Source organism: Aotus nancymaae, unplaced genomic scaffold, assembly GCF_030222135.1.
Source record: "Aotus nancymaae isolate 86718 unplaced genomic scaffold, 86718_ANA_hifiasm-v0.15.2.pri h1tg000029l, whole genome shotgun sequence".
In the NCBI taxonomy this organism is placed as follows: Eukaryota; Metazoa; Chordata; class Mammalia; order Primates; family Aotidae; genus Aotus; species Aotus nancymaae.
This window is the reverse complement of record NW_026988442.1, coordinates 16,516,429-16,537,000: the sequence shown is the minus strand read 5'-3', so window position 1 is coordinate 16,537,000 and position 20,572 is coordinate 16,516,429. Positions and strand designations below refer to the sequence as shown.

The window sequence follows — 20,572 nt, the reverse complement described above, 5'->3', positions numbered from 1 at the left end:
CCAGATTTTCCCTTATCTCTCTCTCTCTTTTTTTTTTTTTTTACATTTCATAATTACAGGAGCCTGACAAACCCCTTATTATCTTTCAGCGAGGTTTCCCCAAACTATTTTGTTCTCCAATGTCTTTACATTTTAGTTGATCGGACTTGTTGAGTCTTTTAAAAATCCTGTCTAAACCTAGGCAACATCTATTTCTACCAAAAAAACAAAAATTAGCCAGGCATAGTGGTACATGTCTGTAGTTGTAGCTCCTTGGGAGGCTGAAGTGGGAGGATTGCTTGGCCCTAGGAGTTCAAGTTTACAGTGAGCTAAGATGGTGCCACTGCACTCCAGCCCGGGCGACAGAGCAAAAGTCTTGCTCTCTCTCCCGGGCTGGAGTGCAGTGGTATGATCTCAGCTCACTGCAACCTCTACCTCCCAGGTTCAGCGATTTTCCTGCCTCAGCCTCCTGAGTAGCTGGGATTACAGGCATGTGCCACCACACCTGGCTAATTTTTGTATTTTTACTAGAGACTGAGTTTCACCACGTTAGCCAGGCTGGTCTTCAACTCCTGACCTCAGATGATCCTCCTGCCCTGGCCTCCTAAAGTGCTAGGATTACAGGTGTGAGCCACCATGCCCAGCTCAAAAAAAATTTAAAAATAAAAATTCCCTCTAGTTTACTGAGATTTTGGAAGAAGGTAGGATGAAAGCAAATTAATGGAGTCTTTCTTTACCCCATCCTCACTCTATCTCTATTGAAGATTGTTGCTAATTGGCTGGGTGAGGTGGCTCATGCCTATAATCCTAGCACTTTGGGAGGCTGAGGTGGGTGGATTACTTGAGCTCAGAAGTTAGAGGCCAGCCTGGGCAAGAACGTGAAACCCTGATGCTACAAAATGTACAAAAATTAGCCAGGTGTGGTTGTGCATCCCTGTGGTTCCAGCTACTTGGAAGGCTGAGGTGGGAGGATGGCTTGAGCCTGGAAGACAGAGGTTGCAGGTAGCTGAGATTGTGCCACCACACTCTAGCCTGGGTGACAGAGCCAAACCCTGTCTCAAAAAAAAAAAGAAGAAGAAGAAGAAGATTGTTGCTAATAATAATCAAGCCTTTCAGTTTATCTCCTCAGCTCAGATTATCTCCACCTCTAGTCTGTGATGAGGTCACATGTTACTCTCATCACTTAAAACTGTTTATGTCTGAGATCCTAAACAAGATTATTCCCAGGTGATAGATTTTGAAGCTCACTGTTCTAACAAGCAAGAAATAGCCCTTGCCTCTGAAACTGGTTGACAAGTAATAGCCAGAACTTCATTTCTTTTTTTCTCTACTCATTCCACATTCTTTATGCCCTTAGCGTTATAGCTACTGAGATAGGGTTCTTGTCCTGGTGTGATGACTCAGAGCTTCATTTCTAAGGTGTCTGAGTCATTGTTGGTATGTATAGGATTGCTTTAGACTTTTGTTACCTCAAGGAGATGCCACAGGGTGGGTAGACTTCCTTTAGACTTCTGTTACCTCAAGGAAATGCCCAGGGTCCTACAATCAGTAGATGACACCTGGCACAGACATTATGGTATATGAGTTGAGTATCCCTTATCCAAAATGCCTTGAACAGGCTGAGTACAGTGGCTCACACTTAATAATCCCAGCACTTTGGGAGGCTGAGGTTGGCAGATTACCTAAGGTCAGGTGTTCAAGACCAGCCTGGTCAACATGGTAAAACCTCGTCTCTACTAAAAATACAAAAATTAGCCGGGTGTGGTGGTGAATGCCTATAGTCCTAGCTACTCAGGAAGCTGAGGCAGGAGAATTGCTTGAACCCAGGAGGTGGATGTTGCAGTGAGCTGAGATCACACCGTGTACTCTGGCCTGGGCAACAGAGTGAGACTCTGTCTCAAAAAAAATTTAAAAATTTAAAAAAATGCCTTGAACCAGAAGTGTTTCAGATTTTGGATTTTTTCTGATTTTGCAATATTTGCATTATACTTACTGTTTAAGCATCCCAAATCTAAAAATATAAAATACTCCAAAACCCAAATATTTTTGAGCATGGACTTCATGCTCAAGGGAGACGCCCACTGAAGCTTGTTTATGTATGTATGTGTCCATGTATCCATCCACCCACCCATCCATCCATCCTTTGTCACTTCTCCCAGGAACCCATTGGAACATTTTGGATTTCAGATTTTTAAATCTGGGATGTTCAACCTGTAATGGGAAAAGCAAAGGTTTTAAAATCCTTTCCCTATTATTCACTTAATTATTTAGAGGCAGGGTCTTGCTGTGTTGCCCAGGCTGGACTCAAATTCAAGCAATCCTCCTCCATTAGCCTCTCAAGTAGCTGGGACTATAGTTGCATGCCACCACTCTGGGCTCTTTATTACTTAGATCTGGGATTTTAGAAAAGTTACTTAGCTTTTCTGAGCCTAAATTTCTCATCTATAAAAGAAAGGCCAGCTGCGGTGGCTCACGCCTGTAATCCCAATACTTTGGGAGGCAAAGGCAGGCAGATCACCTGAGGTCAAGAGTTGGCGATCAGCCTGGCCAACATGGTGAAATCCTGTCTCTACTAAAAGTATAAAAATTAGCTGGGTGGTGGCAGGCGCCTGTAATCCCAGCTACTTGGGAGGGTAAGACAGGAAAATTGCTTGAACCCAAGAGTTGGAGGTTGCAGTGAGCTGAGATCGTGCCACTGCATTCTAGCCTATGTGGCAAGAGTGAAACTCTGTTTCAAAGAAAAAAAGAAAGATATCTAGGCTGGGCATGGTGGCTAACCCTTGTTATCCCAGCACTTTGGGAGGCCGAGGCTAGCCGATCACTTGAGGCCAGGAGTTCAAGACCAGCCTGGCTAACACAGGAAAACCCTGTCTTTACCGAAAAATACAAAAATCAGCCAGGCGTGGTAGAGTGCTCCTATAGTCCCAGCTACTTGGGAGGCTGAGGCAGGAGAATTGCTTGAACGTAGGAGGCAGAGGTTGCAATGAGCTGAGATTGCATCACTGCACTCCAGCCTGGGCCACAGAGCAAGACTCTGTCAAAAAAAAAAAGAAGGGAGGGAGGGAAGAAAGGAAGGAAGGAGGGAAGGAGGGAAGGAAGGGAAGGAAGGGATCAGGAATCTACCAGAGAGGATTGTTATCAGGATTAATAAGATGCTGAGATTATAATTCCTGACAGAGTAGGTAGTCACCTTTTCTCCTTGCCGTTTCTAGCCATTTGGTATCACTCATTTCCTTAATTTGAGGATGGCTAGTTTTTACTTATCAATCCTCCCTCTTATATGACTAGGAAAGAGGCAAAAATTGTTTACTGCAGTTTATAAAATCCCTACTAGCCTTTTGAAAATATTAATAGCTTTTAGTACTAGTATGGGATCTGGCAGTCATACCATTTGTGCAGATGCCAGAACTGCAGGCCTTAGATCTCCAGGAGGGAGCCCGTCTGTGCAGCTGAGGGATCTGGAGATGGAGTTTTCCACCAGAATCTTAGTTTTCTTGTATATGTTATAAAACTGATCATTGGCCAGGGCTTCAGACATTGAAAATGGAGTCTCCAGAAGAATGCATTAGATCCCCTAATATGTGGAAGGTAAATGTCTACTGCCATGTTGCCAAATCCTAAGTCACCCTGGAGCAGCTTACTGTCCTGCACAGCATTATTGCCTGAGCCTGCATTGGGCCTAGCTGATAGGGATAGCCTTCTCATTTAATTTGTGTCTTCAAGTGTTTGTTTGTGCAAGCATTGCATTTCTCTTCATCTTTAAAAAAATATGTAGGGTTGGGCATGGTTGTTCACACCTATACTCCCAGCACTTTGGGAAGCCAAGGCAGGAGGATTGCTTGAGTCCAGGAGTTCAAGACCAGCCTGGGCAACATAGTGAGACTCCTGTCTCTAAAAGTTTTTTTTTTAATTTAATTAGCAAGGCATGGTGGCACATGCCTGTAGTCTCGGCTACTTGAGAGGCTGGGGTGGAAGGATTGCTTGAGCCTGGGAGGTTGAGAGCCATGATTGTGCCATTGCACTCCAGCCTAGGTGAAAGAGTAAGACCCCATCTCAAAAAAAAAAAAAAAAAAGAGCACTAGGTTAATGCCAGTCACTTTGGACTTGAGAGCACCTTAGGCCTTTCTCTGATCATTTGACAGGCCCACCCATGTGAAGTCATATTTGAATAAGTCCCCCTTGAAGTACATTGCTTTCTAGTGAGTGAATATTAAAGTAGGGAATAACGTGGGTGAGTTGAACAAACAATTTCAGGAAATCACCATTTAAGTGGGAAAAAAGAACAAATGGAAATACGCTAAAATGGTTTTCTTTAGATGGAAGGTCTATGAGTAAATTATTTGTTCATTATTCTGTGATTTCCATATCTGTATTTTCTTTTTTGTTTTTTTGTTTTTTTTGAGATACGGTCTTGTTCTATCACCCAGGCTGGAGTGCAGTGGCATGATCTCGGCTCCCTACAACCTCTGCCTCCTGAGCTCAAGGGATTCTCCTGCCTCAGCCTCCCGAGTAGCTGAGATTACAGCCCCCACCACCACGCCTGGCTAACTTTTGTATTGTTAGTAGAGGGGGGTTTCAACCGTGTTGTCTAGGCTGGTCTCAAACTCATGACCTCAGGTGATCCACCCGCCTTAGCCTCCCAGAGTGCTGGGATTACAGGTGTGTGCCACCGTTTCCACCTGATTTCTGTATTTTCTATTTCGTTGTTGTTATTTTTTGTTTTTTGAGACAGAGTCTCACTCTGTTGCCCAGGATGGAGTGCAGTGGCACAATCTCAGCTCACTGCAACCTCTGCCTCCCAGGACCAAGCGATTCTCCTGCCTCAGCCTCCTGAGTAGCTGGAATTATAGGCATGTGCCACCACTGCCAGGTAATTTTTGTATTTTTAGTAGAGATGGGGTTTCACCATGTTGGCCAGGCTGGTCTTGAACACCTGACCTCAAATGAACACCTGACCCCGGCCTCCCAAAGTGCTGGGATTACAATTGTGAGTCATTGCACCTGCCTGATTTCTGTGTTTTCTAAAATGAGCACATACTGCTTTTATAAAAGGGAAAAAGCTTTTTAAAAATAAGAATTTTTTTGAGACAGTCTTATTCTGTTGCCCAGGCTGGAGTGCAGTTGCCCGATCTTGGCTTACTGCAACCTCCGCCTCCTGGATTCAAGCGATTCTCATGCCTCAGCCTGCCGAGTAACTGGAATTACAGACATGTGCTGCCATACCCAGCTAATTTTTGTGTTTTTGGTAGGGACAGGGTTTTACCATGTTGACCAGGCTAGGCTAGTCTCGAACTCTTGACCTCAAGTGATCCACCTCAGCCTCCCAAAGTTCTGGGAATACATGTGTGAGCCACTGCATCCAGCCAGAAAAAGCTTTTAAATTGCCATTTTCAATAGCTGATAAATAGTAAAGTCCAAATAAAAAGTAGCCACAGTTTATAGTGTTAATAAACAAGGAGTAGATTCCAGTTAGGCCAATATTTTGAGAGTTAAGTGGGGACTGTGAAAGAGGGAATGTAGATGCTGGCTGAAATTCACTGTGTAGGAGTCAAGCTACCCTTTTGAAATGTGACTGGTATAAAAACAAAAAATAAAGATTCACCTTCTGAGTATTAAGTAGATCAATCAAGTATATGGGTGCCTGGGATTTGACAAAACAACCACTGCCCTATAGGGAGGTTAAACATCATCAAACTTGTGCTCTCTACGTGGTTCATACTTTTGGAATATTCACAGTTAGCATGTGTGGTTCATAGCCTGAGGAGTGTTCCCAGTAGGCACCCCCTGGGATCCCTTGAATTAAATGATAAGAAGGCTTTTTTTGTTAGTCTGTCCTAACATAGGCATAGTTGGGAGCAGGATTTATTTTAGTGTGTTGGGCAGTAACAGCTAAAAGGTAGCCTGGAACACAACCTCTCCATAGGTAATTAAATTAAAATCTTGTCATTCTATCTCTAGAAGATAAATAGAAAAGTGGATTAATATGGCATACTAGATCAGGCACAGTGGCTCACAGCTATAATCCCAGCACTTTTGGGGGCTGAGGCCGGTGGATCACTTGAGGGCAGGAGTTCAAGACTAACCTAGCTAACATGGTGAAACCCTGTCTCTACTAAAAATACGAAAATTAGCTGGGCATGGTAGTGGGTGCCCCTAGTCCCAGCTACTTAGAAGGCTGAGGGATGAGAATCGCTTGAGCCCAGGAGGCAGAGGTTCCAGTGAGCCAAGATCCCGCCACTACACTCCAACCTGGGAGACAGAGCAAGACAAGGTCTCAAAACACACACATACATACATACATACATACATACATACATACATACAAGACTAATATCTTTTGAAGGCTTTCTTGATTTCCACCAATCAGATGTAATTGCTTCTCCTTTGAATTCCTATGGCCCTTCTTTTTATTTATCAATTTATAGATCTATGTCATCTCTACTCTTTAGAGGCAGGGACCTTTTTTGTATCTTCCATAGTGCAATGGGTATTCAGTAAATGGTTGTTAAATGTAAATCCCCAACTCTGAATTAACATTTTTCCTGACTTGATAGGTTTAGGGCCAGGCAAAAAGGTTGATGCCTGAAACTTTGAAATCTAGGTGGGAATCACTTTCCTGCAATATTGAGTATTTGCAGCCTATCCGCCTGGCTTCTGTATGGTGGGATGGAAGAAGAATTTGTAGTTCATTATCCTGCCTACCTCTCTCTAGCTTGCCCCTTCTCTCTGAACTCCCCATTCTGCTTTCCCTCTGTATTAGTTATCGATTGCTATAGATCACTCTAAAACAAAATTATTATCTCTCATGGTTTCTGTGGGTCAGGAACTTGGGAGCAGGCTTGGTAGGGTAGTTCTGGCCTAGGGTCTCTCATGTGGTTGCAGCCAGATGTCCCTGGGTCTTTAGTCATCCAAACTCTTGACTGGGGCTAGAGGATTCACTTGCAAAGTAGCTCACACACATGGCTAGCAGGTTGGTACTGGCAAGTTAGCTCCTCTCCACGTGGGCCCCTCCAAAGGCCTGTTTGAGTGTCTTGATGATATGGTGGCTAGCTTCCCCCAGAACTAGTAGTTTAAGACTATAGTGTCTTGAAGCAGACACTGTATTGTGTTTTATGATGTAACTTCAGAAGTCACCTATTGTTGCTTCCTCTATATTCTATTAGTACATGAGCCATCCTTGATTTATTTGGGTGAGGGATTATACATATGTGTAAATGAAAATCAGGAGTCAAGGATCATTGGGCTCATTGAAGGCCATCTTGGAGCTGACTACCATACCTTTCATCCACTGCTGTGATTCCCTAAGTGAGAATTAGTAAGCTTATCCTTGGTTCCCTCCTCCTTCATTCCCATTGCCATTCCTAATTCAAGGCCTCATCCTGCGGTAATAACCTTCAATTTTTGTCCCTGCTTAATCCATCTTCCAGTCTGTTCCGAGCATAGCTTTGAGTATGTTGTTTCTTTATCCATCTTCAGTAATTAAAATGTGTGTTCCATGAGGGCAATGACTATTGTATTAATTGTATTAATCTGTTGCTGCATAAAAATATTACCACAAATGTCATGGCCTAAAACAACACACATTCATTGTCTCACAGTTTCTGTGGTTCAGGAGTCTAGTGTGGGTTGTGTAGGTCCTCTACAACACACCGATCAAGGTGTCGGTCAGCTTCTTATCTGACACTCAGCTGGGGAAGGATCTGCTTCCATCCTGTGTTGGCAGCATTCAGTTCCTTGTAGACTGTTGAACTGAGGGTCTTAGTGTCTTGCTGTCTTTCCACTGGAGGCTGCTCTCAGTTCCTTGTTACATGGTCCTGTCACAGCACATCAGCTTGCCTCTTCAAACCTAGCAGGGGAGAGTGCCCCTCAGCAAGACAGATGTGAAAATATTATGTAATGCAATCATGTAAAGTCACTCATATACATTCCATCACTTTTGCCATATTCTGCTGGCTAAAAGTAAGCCATAGGTTCCACCCACATTCACTGGGGGGATTATGCAAGGATGTGAATACCAGTAGGCAAGAATCCTACAGACCACTTTAGTGCCTGCCTGCTGTAACTGTGTCTTTAGCACCCTGAGCAGGGCATGGCACAAATTAAGTCTCATATTTGAATGAATGGATGTACCGTGACTATTATGTTTCCAACTCCTGGCTTAAGCCTTTTTCTTCACTTCTTTCTTCTCTGTTTCAGAGTTACCGATTTATTCTTGAGACTCTTCTACTCTCATCTGTCCTCATGGATGAACTTCAGGATGTTCAACTCACAGAGATCAAACCACTTCTAAATGATAAGGTAAAGACTTTTCTGTTTTCACTAAAATATGTACAAGCCTTTTCTTCTGATAGTACTTCATTTTCTGTATCATCTAAATAGTAACTTAGAACATATTTAGCTTGACTTTCAATGAAGGGAATACTTTAAAAAATATATTTCCTTTTTTTTTTTTTTGAGACAGAGTCCCGCTCTGTCACCAGGCTGGAGTGCGGTGGCGCTGACTCACTCCAACTTCCGACTCCCTGGTTCAAGTGATTCTCCTGCCTCAGCCTCCTGAGTAGCTGGGATTACATGCATGCACCACCATGCCTAGCTAATTATTGTATTTTTAGTAGAAACTGGATTTCATCATGTTGGTCAGGATGATCTTGATCTCCTAACCTCATGATCCACCCTCTTCTGCCTCCCAAAATGCTGAGATTATAGGCGTAAGCCACTATGCCCAGCCCAAAAAATCTATTTCCGAAGCATCTTTTCAATGTTTCCCTCCCCCTTTTCTTTCTTCCTACTTTTGTTTCCCAGGGCAAATTCAATCAAGTTACCTTTGAGATTTTTGTATTTATAGAGATGTTAAGAGGAAAAATAATGTGGCAAAGTTAAGCAGAAAGTGTGAGGGTGGGGCTGGGCGCAGTGGCTCACACTTGTAATCCCAGCACTTAGAGAGGCACAGGTGGGTGGATCACTTGAGGTCAGGAGTTTGAAACCAGCCAGGACAACATGGTGAAACCTCGTCTCTACTATAAATAGAAAAATTAGCTAGGTATGGTGGCATGTGCCTGTAATCCCAGCTATTGGGAGGCTGAGGCAGGAGAATCACTAGAACCTGGGAGGCAGAGGTTGCAGTGAGCCAAGATCACGCCACTGCACCCCAGTCTGAGTAACACAGTGAGACTCCTCAAAAAAAAAAATGTATGAGGGTGGAGTTTGACTCAGAATCCAAATGTCTTGACTTTCAGTTTCAATAAGGGAAATTTACCATCCATGACTGGTGATGTACATAGGCTATAATACTCTCCCTAAAGTTTGCAAAGTCTGTGATGTGATCTTTCTGTCAATATCACAGTTTTCATCAAGGAGAACTGGATGTCAGTAATATACCACATTTTTTATGTTATTGTTAGAGAACTACACAATGAGCAGATGAGCAGCACAGTTGACCACCATTAGACACCAGAACTGGTGTAAAATGATTTACCAAAAGAAAGATTTTGGCCGGGACACAGTGGCTCACACCTATAATCTTAACACTTTGGGAGGCCAAGGCCAGCAGATCACTTGAGGTCAGGAGTTTGAAACCAGCCTTGCCAACATGGTGAAATCCTGTCTCTGCTAAAAATACAAAAAGTAGCTGGGCATGGTGGCACAGGCCTGTAGTCCCAGCTACTCAGGAGGCTGAGGCAGGAGAATCACCTGAACCCAGAAGGCAGAGGTGGCAGTGAGCCAGGATCATGCCACTGCACTCCAGCCTGGGCGACAGAACAGGACTCTGTCTCGAAAAGAAAAGAAAAGAAAGGTTTGTCTTCTCTCTTGTTCCTTGTTGTTCAGTAAATGTGCCTGAAATTCCTTCTTTTCTACTCTATTCTTTTGGTTTATTGTCATTGTCCCCTATTAAAATACTCTTGTAGCTTGACGTGAGTGAGGCCATGCCATCCTTTTCTGAGGGAGTGTTGATGGAGTGTAAGAATAAAGATGGGTTGGGGAGGGATGGCGATGACACCAGGAGATGGATCTGTCTCTTGTTATCTTTATCTGCCCAAGGCAAGGCCCTTCACGTGCAGCCTCTGGGGCTGCTGACTTATTATGTGTTTACTAATTTGCTTTTGAATCCTACCACCCCCACTTACATCCCTGTGACAGCTCCATTCCCACTCCTGCCCCTTTTTTTTATCTTTGACCAGACTTCTCTCTCCTTTGGCAAGCTGCGGGCTTTGTTTTTTTTTTTTTTTTTTTTTTTTTTTTCGGAGATAGAGTCTTGCACTGTTGCCCAGGCGGGAGTGCAGTGGCACGATCTTGGCTCACTGCAAGTTCCGCCTCCCAGGTTCAAGCCATTCTCCTGCCTCAGCCTCCCAGCTGCACGCTTTTTTAAAACCTCCATTTGGTTTCTCCTGCTGCTTCCCCTCATATTTCCAGAAAACTCTTTCCTTTAAATACTCTGTGTGTGTGTGTGTGTGTGTGTGTGTGTGTGTGTGTGTGTGTGAAGGGCTATCCCAAAAATGTTGTGCCTAGGAGAGGAGGAAGGACATAAAATCTGAGCCAGGCACATGCCTATAACCAGGCTCACACCTATAATCCCAGCACTTTGGGAGGCTGATGCAGGAGGATCACCTGAAGCTAAAAGTTCAAGACCAGCCTGGGTGACAAAGGAGACCCTGTCTACCAAAAAATTTAAAAAATTAGCCAGGTGTGGTGGCACACATCTGTAGTCCCAGCTACATGGGAGGCTGAGCTGCAAGGATCACTTTAGCCTGGGAGGTTGAGGCTGCAGTGAGCTGAGATTGTGCTACTGCACTCCAGCCTGGGCAATAGAGTGAGACTCTGTCTCAAAAAATAAACAAATAGAGAAAGAGGCTTTTTTTTTTCTTGCCTTCCCCCTGCCATATGGGACACAGCGAGACGGCAGCTGTCCACAAACTAGGAAGAGATTGATCCTGAGAAACTGAACCTTTCCAGAACCTTGATCTTGAACTTTGCAGCCTCTAGAACTGTTAGAAAATAAATTTTTGTTGTTTTAAGCCATCAAATCTATGTTATTTTGTTATGACAGCCCAAGCAGTGTCTCACTTCCTAACATCTGTCAGCTCCTCTTTGGTATGCCTGTGCTGTTCCTACCCACTTCCCACATTCCACTTTACTCCTCTCTCTCCCTGAGACATAAGTGCTCCTGTGCCGTCACTATTCATGAGAAGTCTCTTGGCTCTCACTAAGCAGGTAGATAGACAGGAGGCTCTCTTTAGATCATGGCGCCTCCAAACAGAGAATTCTACCCCATTAGCCTCCCTGTCTCCCTCCCCAGTATGTGAATACTTTTGTCTTTGCTCAGCAAGTGGAAACTTTTGTGTATGTAGTAAAAGGTGTAATGATAATAATGCCTCTCATCCATTACTTCATTTGAACCTCCCAAAAGCTTGATGAGGAAGGGAGCACAGATAAATTTATTCCCACATTGCTAGTGAGGATGGCTAGGAAAGGTGAAGTAGCTTACTCCTATTTAGTATCAAAGAATGCCCTGCTGTTTGGCAGGACTTCTCACTGTTGATGTTTTGGATTGGATAATTGTTTGTTGTGGAACACTGCTCTGTGCATTGTAGAATGTTTAGCAGCATCTTTGGCCTCTACCCACTAGATGCCAATAGCACTCCCCAGTGGTGACAACCAAAAATGTCTCCAGACATTGCCAGATGTCCCTGGGAGGCAAAATTGCCTTGGTTAAGAACAAACCACTGGTGTAGAGGAAAATACTCCAGATTTGGATAGAAGTAGATGTGTTGAGGGTTTTGTTGTTGTTGTTGTTGCCTATCCTGCTATTATTTATTTATTACCTTTTATGTGCCAAGTGCTTTACATACATTCTAATTCTTAGAATATCCCTTTGAGATAGGTGGTATTATTCCTCACTTCACAGATTAAAAATCCGAATGAAAGGCTGGTTTGCCCAGTAAAGAAGTGGCAAAACCAGATGGAAACCTGAGTCTTTCCTACTCGTAAAATCTGAGCCTGATGACTGGGCACAGTGGCTCAACACCTGTAATCCCAGCACTTTGGGAGGCCAAGATGGGTGGATCACCTGAGGTCAGGAGTTCGAGACCAGCCTGACCAACAGGAGAAACCCCGTCTCTACAAAAATCACAAAAATTGCCGGGCGTGGTGGCTCACGCCTGTAATCCCAGCACTTTGGGAGGCCGAGGTGGGTGGATCACGAGGTCAAGAGATCGAGACCATCCTGGTCAACATGGTGAAACCCCGTCTCTACTAAAAATACAAAAAATTAGCTGGTCACGGTGGCGCGTGCCTGTAATCCCAGCTACTCAGGAGGCTGAGGCAGGAGAATTGCCTGAACCAGGAGGCGGAGGTTGCGGTGAGCCGAGATCGCGCCATTGCACTCCAGCCTGGGTAACAAGAGCAAAACTCCGTCTCAAAAAAAAAAAAAAAAAAAATCACAAAAATTAGCCGCGCAAGGTGGTGCATGCCTATAATCCCAGCTACTCAGTAGGCTTAGGCAAGAAAATCGCTTGAACCCGGGAGGCGGAGGTTGCGGTGAGCTGAGATCACACCATTGCACTCCAATCTGGGCAACAAGAGTGAAACTCTGTCTCAAAAAAAAAACAAAAAACCTGAGCTTGTTCCACCGTGTTAATTCTATAGATGTTTTGGCATCACCTTTTTGGCTTGCCCTATCTCTTTAAGGAGAAGCCTAAAGATGTATAGTATTTCACCTTATCATTCTGTCCATTATTCTCATAAACATACTTTTTGCTGGAGACATTGCTGCATCCTCCAGGCTTCAGAGAGCTAGAGGAAGACAAGAACCAACCTCTTACGGAGAAATTTGTCCTGAGATGACTGTAAGGAGGCACTCTCAATATAGCTTTAAGCGAGGCTTATGTTAACTAGTCTCTTGTCATTTGTTGGTACTTTTCCCATTTTATTTTAGTATGCCTGTAATTTTGTCTACTGCTCAGAATTGTCAAGAAGTGGATAATTTTGCCATGCTTGTTTTGGCTCCAGTGATGAAAAGAAGCAACCACCAGTACTTTGTTTTGTGGGGGGACAGAAATTGCAAGGGCATATGAAATGATTTTTAAAATAGCATTTAACTATTTTCAGAGCACTTTCACAAATAATATCTTATTTTAATCTTCCAGTCTCTTGTAAAGTAAGTAGTTGAAGATATTTTAACTCTGTTTTACAGATGATGCTAAGAGGTTATGTGACTTATTCAAAGCTGGTATCTGTTAAGTTAGTGAAGCCAGGCTAGAACCTACATCTTTGGACTTTGACCTGGACCTGGAGGCCTAGGGTTCTTCCCACCATCTAGTGCCTCTTATAGCTGGTTGTTCCAGTCTCCTCACCCAAAATACCTTGTAATAAACAGGAGAAGAGACTGTTTTGCTTCATTTTCCCTGCCTCCCTGTACCTACTGTTGGTTTAGATACTACCGAACATGGTGAAAGCCAAAGGCAAGGCTTGAGAAAACAAGTAGAAGTCCACATTTGGCTTCTGAAGAATTGAGGAAATATCAGAAAGGGGGATAAATGTTTAGTAGAGAGAACAGAAATTAGTTATTTACTTTGTTTTGGTTGTTACAGTAGAAAGTGAGATAAATCTTTTTTTTTTTTTTTTGATATGGAGTCTCACTCTGTTGCCCAGGCTGGAATGCATAATCTCAGCTCACTGCAACCTCTGCCTCCCGGGTTCAAGTGTTTCTCCTGCCTCAGCCTCCAAGTAGCTGGGATTACAGGCACCTACCACCATGCCTGGCTAATTTTTGTATTTTTAGTAGAGACAGGGTTTTACCATGTTGGCCAGGCTGGTCTTGAACTCCTAACCTCAAGTGATACACCTCCCTCAGCCTCCCAAAGTGCTGGGATTACAGACATGAGCCACCGCGCCCGGCTGAAAGCGAGGTAACTGTTACTGCAATTTAAGTTTTCCTTTTCCACTAATGATGACATGTAAGCAGAGGAGGGAGAGGGGTATTAGAACTGGAGTTGGGAGAACCCTGGGATCAACAGTTTGTAACCTCCAGGACAGCAGAGACAGGCAGAGTGTTTGTGCCAAGGGCTTCCTCTGTTCCCCAGGCTGGAGTGCAATGGCACAGTCATGGCTCATTGTAGCCTCCTGGGCTCAAGCTATCCTCCTGCCTCAGTCTCCTGAGTATCTCATGCCACCATGTCTGGCTAATTTTTGTATTTTTTTAGAGACAGAGTTTTGCCATGTTGAAACTCCTGGGCTCAAGCCATCCACTCATCTCAGCCTCCCAAAGTGCTGGGATTGCAGGCATGAGCCACAGCACCTGGCCCCAGAATCTTTTTTTTTTGTTTTGAGACAGGGTCTCTGTCATCCAGGTTGTAATACAGTGGCATGGTCATGACTTACTGCTGTCTCTACCGCCTGGATTCAAGCAGTTCTCTTAGCCTCTCAAGTAGCTGGGACCACAGGTGTGCACCACCATGCCTAGCCAATTTTTAAATTATTTGTAGAGAAGAGGTCTCATTATGTTGCCTGGGCTGGTCTCAAACTCCTGGGTTCAAGCAATCCTCCTGCCTCGGCCTCCCAAAGTGCTGGGATTACAGGCGTGAGTCACCGTACCCAGCTCAAAGCTTGCTTTTTTTGTTAAAAAAGAAAAAAGAAGAAGAAAACGGTGGGGGAGAGAGAGAGAAAAGAAAAGGCAGCTGCAATTAAAAATAGATTTATTGACATTTTCATCAAAGAATATTCATGAAGTGCTACATTGTGGACTAGAGTGGGTATCCCTTAATGTACTAAGACATAATTGTTGCATCTGTTGTCAGAAATGCTCTATAGGGACTGGAGCAGGAAATGCATTCCCAAGCAAGTAGTGGTGCCACCGTTACAGACCAGATGACCCTCAACCTGTTACAAGAGGCAATAGGAGATCCAAGACTTAGCCAAACCTTAGCAGGGTGCCCATGGGATTTTTAGATTGGAAATTTGTACTTTTTGAGCAATCTGCGGGGGATTATCTGACTGTAGATTTATCCAAGTATCCAACCTTTTAATAAATTTCTTTATGAAATCTGTTTCTTAGTATATTTTGAGGGTAATGATTGATATAGATAAGAAAAAAATATATATATGCACACACATATAGGATTTTCACTCTTATTTCTGGATTATCAGTTTGAACAGATTTCTACTTGAAAATGATTTGATGATTTTAATACACTGCTTTATTATACTAATTGATTATATTCTTTATTATTAAAGAAAAACTGAGTATTTTCTGAGCATATCTAACTCATTATGCTTGAACAATCCCCCATCTTTATTTCCACTTTTTGTTTAGAAGGATTATCTTTTTTGTGTATGTCTTTTTGATACGAAAAGTCATATTTGATTCTCTTTAACGTTTTTTTTTTGTTTGTTTGTTTGTTTTTGAGACAGAGTCTCGCTCTGTCACCAGGCACTAGGCTGGAGTGCAGTAGCATGATCTCGGCTCACTGCAACCTCTGCCTCCCAGGTTCAAGCAATTCTCCTGCCTCAGCCTCCCGAGTAGCTGGGACTATAGGCACGTGCCACCACACCCAGCTAATTTTTGTATTTTAGTAGAGATGGGGTTTCACCATGTAGGCCAGGATGGTCTCCATCTCTTGACCTCATGATTTGCCTGTCTCAGCCTCCCAAAGTGCTGGGATTACAGGCATGAGCCACTGTGCCTGGCCAAGTTTTTTAAAATCAGCTTATTTCTAAAACCTTAAACTATTGCAACAACTCATTTTCTCCACTTTAGTCCCCAGCATGTCAGTTACATGTAACCTTTCTTCCTTGGTATTCATTTCTTCCTCAAATCAAGTATCTCTATTTTGAGATGTTCATAACCTCTACAAAATGATGTTTATTGCACTCATTAAGTGTCAGGGCCAGGAAGAGAGTGGTGAATTAGATACAGACTTCCTTCAAATTCACAGAACAGGTAAATTTGCCCAAAATCTCTTCCTATTGATAGTTGGTCTAAGGTCTTACCTATCTCATTTTTCTTTACATGTGTGTTGCTTCTGTCTTTTGAAACTATTTATGCCTCTTGACCAGATCTCATGTTAGGAAACTAAATCTCTCTTCTCCCTAGCAATGACTTGTTTTTGAAACATTTCTCCCGTTCACATCCCCCTTTTTTTCCATAATTCACTTTAATCATTGACCTGTTCTTAGTTGCTTTTTGCTTATTCTCTAAGCTTGTATTGTGAGGCTTACTTGCTTTTAATTTACCTTCTTGGGTTCCTTTATTTACCTTCTACATATGGCCACTAGGCTCCATCAGAAAACACTCCTCTTAGCTGGTTTCTGCTTTGACTGCAACTTTTAGTAATAATTGATGGCTTTCCTTGATTTTTTTCCTCTTCAAATTATTCTGTTGTTTTAATTTTTTCCTTGAATCTCTTTCTGCTGCTTAAGTCTGCTTAGTGTAAGAATTTCTCTGAATATGGAATTAATGGCATCTTCAAAATGGATAGAAAAAAGAAAGCATCCATAGCCTGAAATTTCTAGAAGTTTTTTTAGGGTTGAACCATGTACTATGAACATCAGAAACAAGCTGAGGCAGAAGGATTGCTTGAGCCCAGAGGTCAAGGCTGCATTGAGCTATGATCATGCCACTGCACTCCAGCCTAAGTGACAAAGCAAGACTCTGTCTCAAAGAGCAAAAAAAAGGCCAGGTGCAGTGGCTCACACCTGTAATCCCAACACTTTGGGAGGCCAAGGGGGCAGATCGCTTGAGCTCAGAAGTTGGAGACCACCCTGGGGAACATGGTGAAACCCCATCTCTAATAAAAATACAAAAATTAGCCGGACATGGTGTCATGCCGTGTAATCCTAGCTACTCGAGAGGCTGAGGCAGGAGAATCGTTGGAACTCAGGAGGCAGAGGTTGCAGTGAGCCAAGATTGCCCCACTGCACTCCAGCCTGGGCAGCAGAGCAAGACTCATCTCAAAAAAAAATAAAAATTAGCCAGGTAGGGTGGCATATACCTGTAGTCCCAGCTACTCAAGTAGCTGAAGCAGGAGGATCACTTGAGCCTGGGAGGTCGATGCTGCAGTGAGTTGTGATTACATGACTGCATTCCAGGCTAGCCGACAACAAGACCCTATCTCAGGAAAAAAAAAAAAAAAGTCTCTAGGGAAGGACCCCAGAAGGTCAGCCTTTTTAGAATGCCCCCAATGAGTAGTATTGAACTTTTAATGAGTACAGAGAATAAATAACATGGCCTCAGTTAACCACAGTTAAGTAAGAACCAGCTAATGATCTTCATTCAGAAACTCCGGAGCCAAACACTGTCAGATAGACTCAATCACTCCCATTTTCCAGGGTGACTACTCATGAAGCTAGAAGCAGTTCTCCAAGAGAGTCTCGGATCTCTCTCTCTCTCTCTCTTTCTCTCTCTCTCTCTCTCTCTCTTTCTCTCTCTCTCTCTCTCTCTCTCTCTCTCTCCCCCCCCCCTCCGACTCTCCTCTCTCTCTCTCTTTGAAACACACACACACACACACACACACACACACACACACGGAAAACAAATGCTAAACAGTCTTCGCTCAGTTATTGGTACCTTTTATTTGGGTGTATAGCTGTGTACATGGGATTGAGAACACAGAGTTTTTTTCTGCTAGGTACTTAACAAGTAAGACATAGCTTGAGGTTCTTGAGGGTATTGCCTTTCTGTTTTTGACATGCCCCTTTGTGCTCATGTCAGGGGCTGACACAATGACTGACACAATGCCTCATGGTCATGGTCACATCATTCTAAGGAAGGAGAATTCATGCATACAGTGACAGATGCTTCCCAAAGAGCTCATCAGAATATGTGGCTCTGTATTCTATGACTGAGATTTTGATTCAGGCTTGAGTGATTTTCTCTAATCTTTCTAAATAATTGCAAAAGAAACCTCTGGAAATTCTGTTAGATTGAAGCTCTAATATGGTCTGTTTAGAGAGACATCATTATAAATAGTTCCTCAAAAGGTTAGGTCAATCTTTAAATCTTTTTGTGTTTTTTTTTTTTTTGAAACGGAGTCTTGCTCTGTTTCCCAGGCTTCAGTATAGTGGCACTATCTTGGCTCACTGCACCTTTGCCTCCCTGGTTCGAATGATTCTCCTGACTCAGCCTCCCGAGTAGCTGGGACTACAGGCCTGTGCCACCATGCCCGGCTAATTTTTGTTTTTTTGTTTTGTTTTGTTTTTTGAAACGGTGTCTCGCTCTGTATCCCAGGCTGGAATGCAGTGGCACGATCTTGGCTTACTGCAACCTCTGCCTGTCGGGTCGCAGTTCAAGCAATTCTCCTGCCTCAGGCTCCCAAATAGCTGGGATTACAGGCGCATGCCACCATGTCCAGCTAATTTTTGTATTTTTAGTAGAGACAGGGTTTCACCATGTTGGCCAGGCTGGACTTGAACTCCTGACCTCATGATCTGCCCACCTCAGCCTCTCAAAATGCTGGGATTACAGGCAGGAGCCACCGCACCTGACCCTTTAAATCTTATATTACAAAATACTAAATTTGGTATTTTTTTTTGGGTTTTCTAGACCCTTTTTTTCTAGTTTTCTAATTTCAGAAAGGGAAGTACATGCTCATTGTAGGTAATATGAAGAAAATTATAATCACCCATAACCTTTCTATGCAGAAACAGCTGCTATTGTTAATGTTTTTGTCTTTTATTTATTTATGAGACGGGATCTCACTTTGCACCTAGGCTGGAGTGCAGTAATGTGGTCTCAGCTCACTGCAGCCTCAACCTCCCAGGCTCAAGTGATCCTCCTGCCTCAGCCCCTCAAGTAGCTGGGACTATATGCATGCACCACCATGCCTGGCTAATTTTTTTTGCATTTTTTGAAGAGATGGGGTTTCGCCATATTGCCTATGCTGGTCCTGAACTCCTGAGCTCAAGTGATCTGCCCACCTCAGCCTCCCGAAGTGCTAGGATTATAGGCATGAGCCACAATGCCCGGTCTTTTTTAATACATATTTTAATGTAGCCAAGGTCAAACTGTAAGGACTATTTTGTATCCTACTTTCTTTTCCCTCTTACAAACATATCATATCTTAAGCTGGAATGTATAAGTGTTTTTTTTTTTTTTTTGACCCAAAGTTTTAACAATTTCCTCAACATTTAATTTTTTTATGTTGGCTTATTCATTTTATAAATCTATATCAAGCACCAGATTTATATCAGGCCCTGTGGTATATTTCGAGGAAGGTACAAGTTGAATCAGGAACCAGAAATTCACTGGCTGGCCATTTATATCCTTCTAAAACCATCTGTCCTAATCCATTAGGGGCCCTTCCTTTTGCTTCTCGTAGTCTGTCTGTAAATTAAACACAATGATGTGTCTAAAGAAGTCCTCAGACATTTCATGGGGCTAGTGGGAGCCATGGAACACTATGCTCCTTTTAATCAATAGCAACATTCCTAGGAAATGTACTGCCTATTCCCGTCTGCACAGTAGCTTAGTTGTCTTTCCATGCCGTGACTGCATCAGACTTTTTGTGAATTCAGTTTCTTATTAGGAATAATACTTTAGACTACGGTCTCTACCATTCTCTTGCCCATTCTCAGTGGCATCTGCAGTCTGTCTATGATTGGTAATCTGTTGTGACATTACTGCCACCTTTGGAAAGACAAGGGCTGCTCATTCATAACCTTATTTCTTCAAAAGCTTTTGGCTTCTAGATCAGTGCTGTCCAGTAGGAGTTTCTGCAGGATTGGAAATGTTCTGTGTCCATACTGCCCAAGAGCAGAGTATGAGCACTTGAGATATGGCTAATGTAACTGAGACACCAAGATTTTTATTGTATTGAATTTAAATTGTACATACGGCTAATGGCTGCCATACTGGATAGTGCAGCTCTAGGTAGTCCCAGTGGGATCTACTAGTTTCACTTAAGGAGTAGATACTTTGTTTCTTTGGGTGTTTGAACCACACTGGGCTGTGGCTTTTTTTTTTTTTTTTGAGATGGAGTTTCGCTCTTGTTGCACAGGCTGGAGTGCAATGGCGCAATCTCGGTTTACCACAACCTCCGCCTCCCGGGTTCAAGCAATTCTCCCGCCTCAGCCTCCCAAGTAGCTGGGATTACAGGCATGCACCACCATGCCTGGCTAATTTTGTATTTTTAGTAGACATTGAGGGAACAGGGGTTTCTCCATGTTGGTCAGGCTGGTCTCCAACTCCCAGCCTCAGGTGATCCACCCGTCTCGGCCTCCCAAAGTGCTAGGAATATAGTTGTGACCTACCATGCCCGGCCTGGGCTGTGCTTTTTAACCTCTCTGTTTTGTCCTGCCAGTGTAGTTGGTGGAATCTTGAAGAACTATTTCTTTTTTCTTTCCTTTTTTTTTTTTTGAGATGGAGTGTCACTCTGTTACCCAGGCTGGAGCACAGTGGCTCAATACCGGCTCATTGCAACCTCTGCCTCCCAGGTTCAAGCAATTCTCTTGCCTCAGCCTCTCGAGTACCTGGGATTGCAGGCACCTGCCTCCATGCCCAGCTAATTTTTGTAGTTTTAGTAGAGACAGGTTTCACCATGTTGGCTAGGCTGATTTTGAACTCCTGACCTCAGGTGATACACTCGTCTCAGCCTCCCAAAGT

At 43.3% G+C, this 20,572-nt stretch overlaps 1 protein-coding gene across 5 annotated transcripts in view; it reads left to right on the top strand.

The window, feature by feature from the left end:
* Positions 1-20,572, top strand: part of NDRG3 (NDRG family member 3) — an 86,313-nt gene that overhangs the window by 10,159 nt on the left and 55,582 nt on the right. For all 5 annotated transcript variants that reach the window (XM_064382415.1, XM_064382416.1, XM_064382413.1 and 2 more), the window contains exon 2: positions 8,176-8,277. In XM_064382415.1, the coding sequence (XP_064238485.1) occupies positions 8,221-8,277 (57 nt within the window). In that variant the 5' untranslated portion in view covers positions 8,176-8,220. The remainder of the gene's footprint in view (positions 1-8,175; positions 8,278-20,572) is intronic.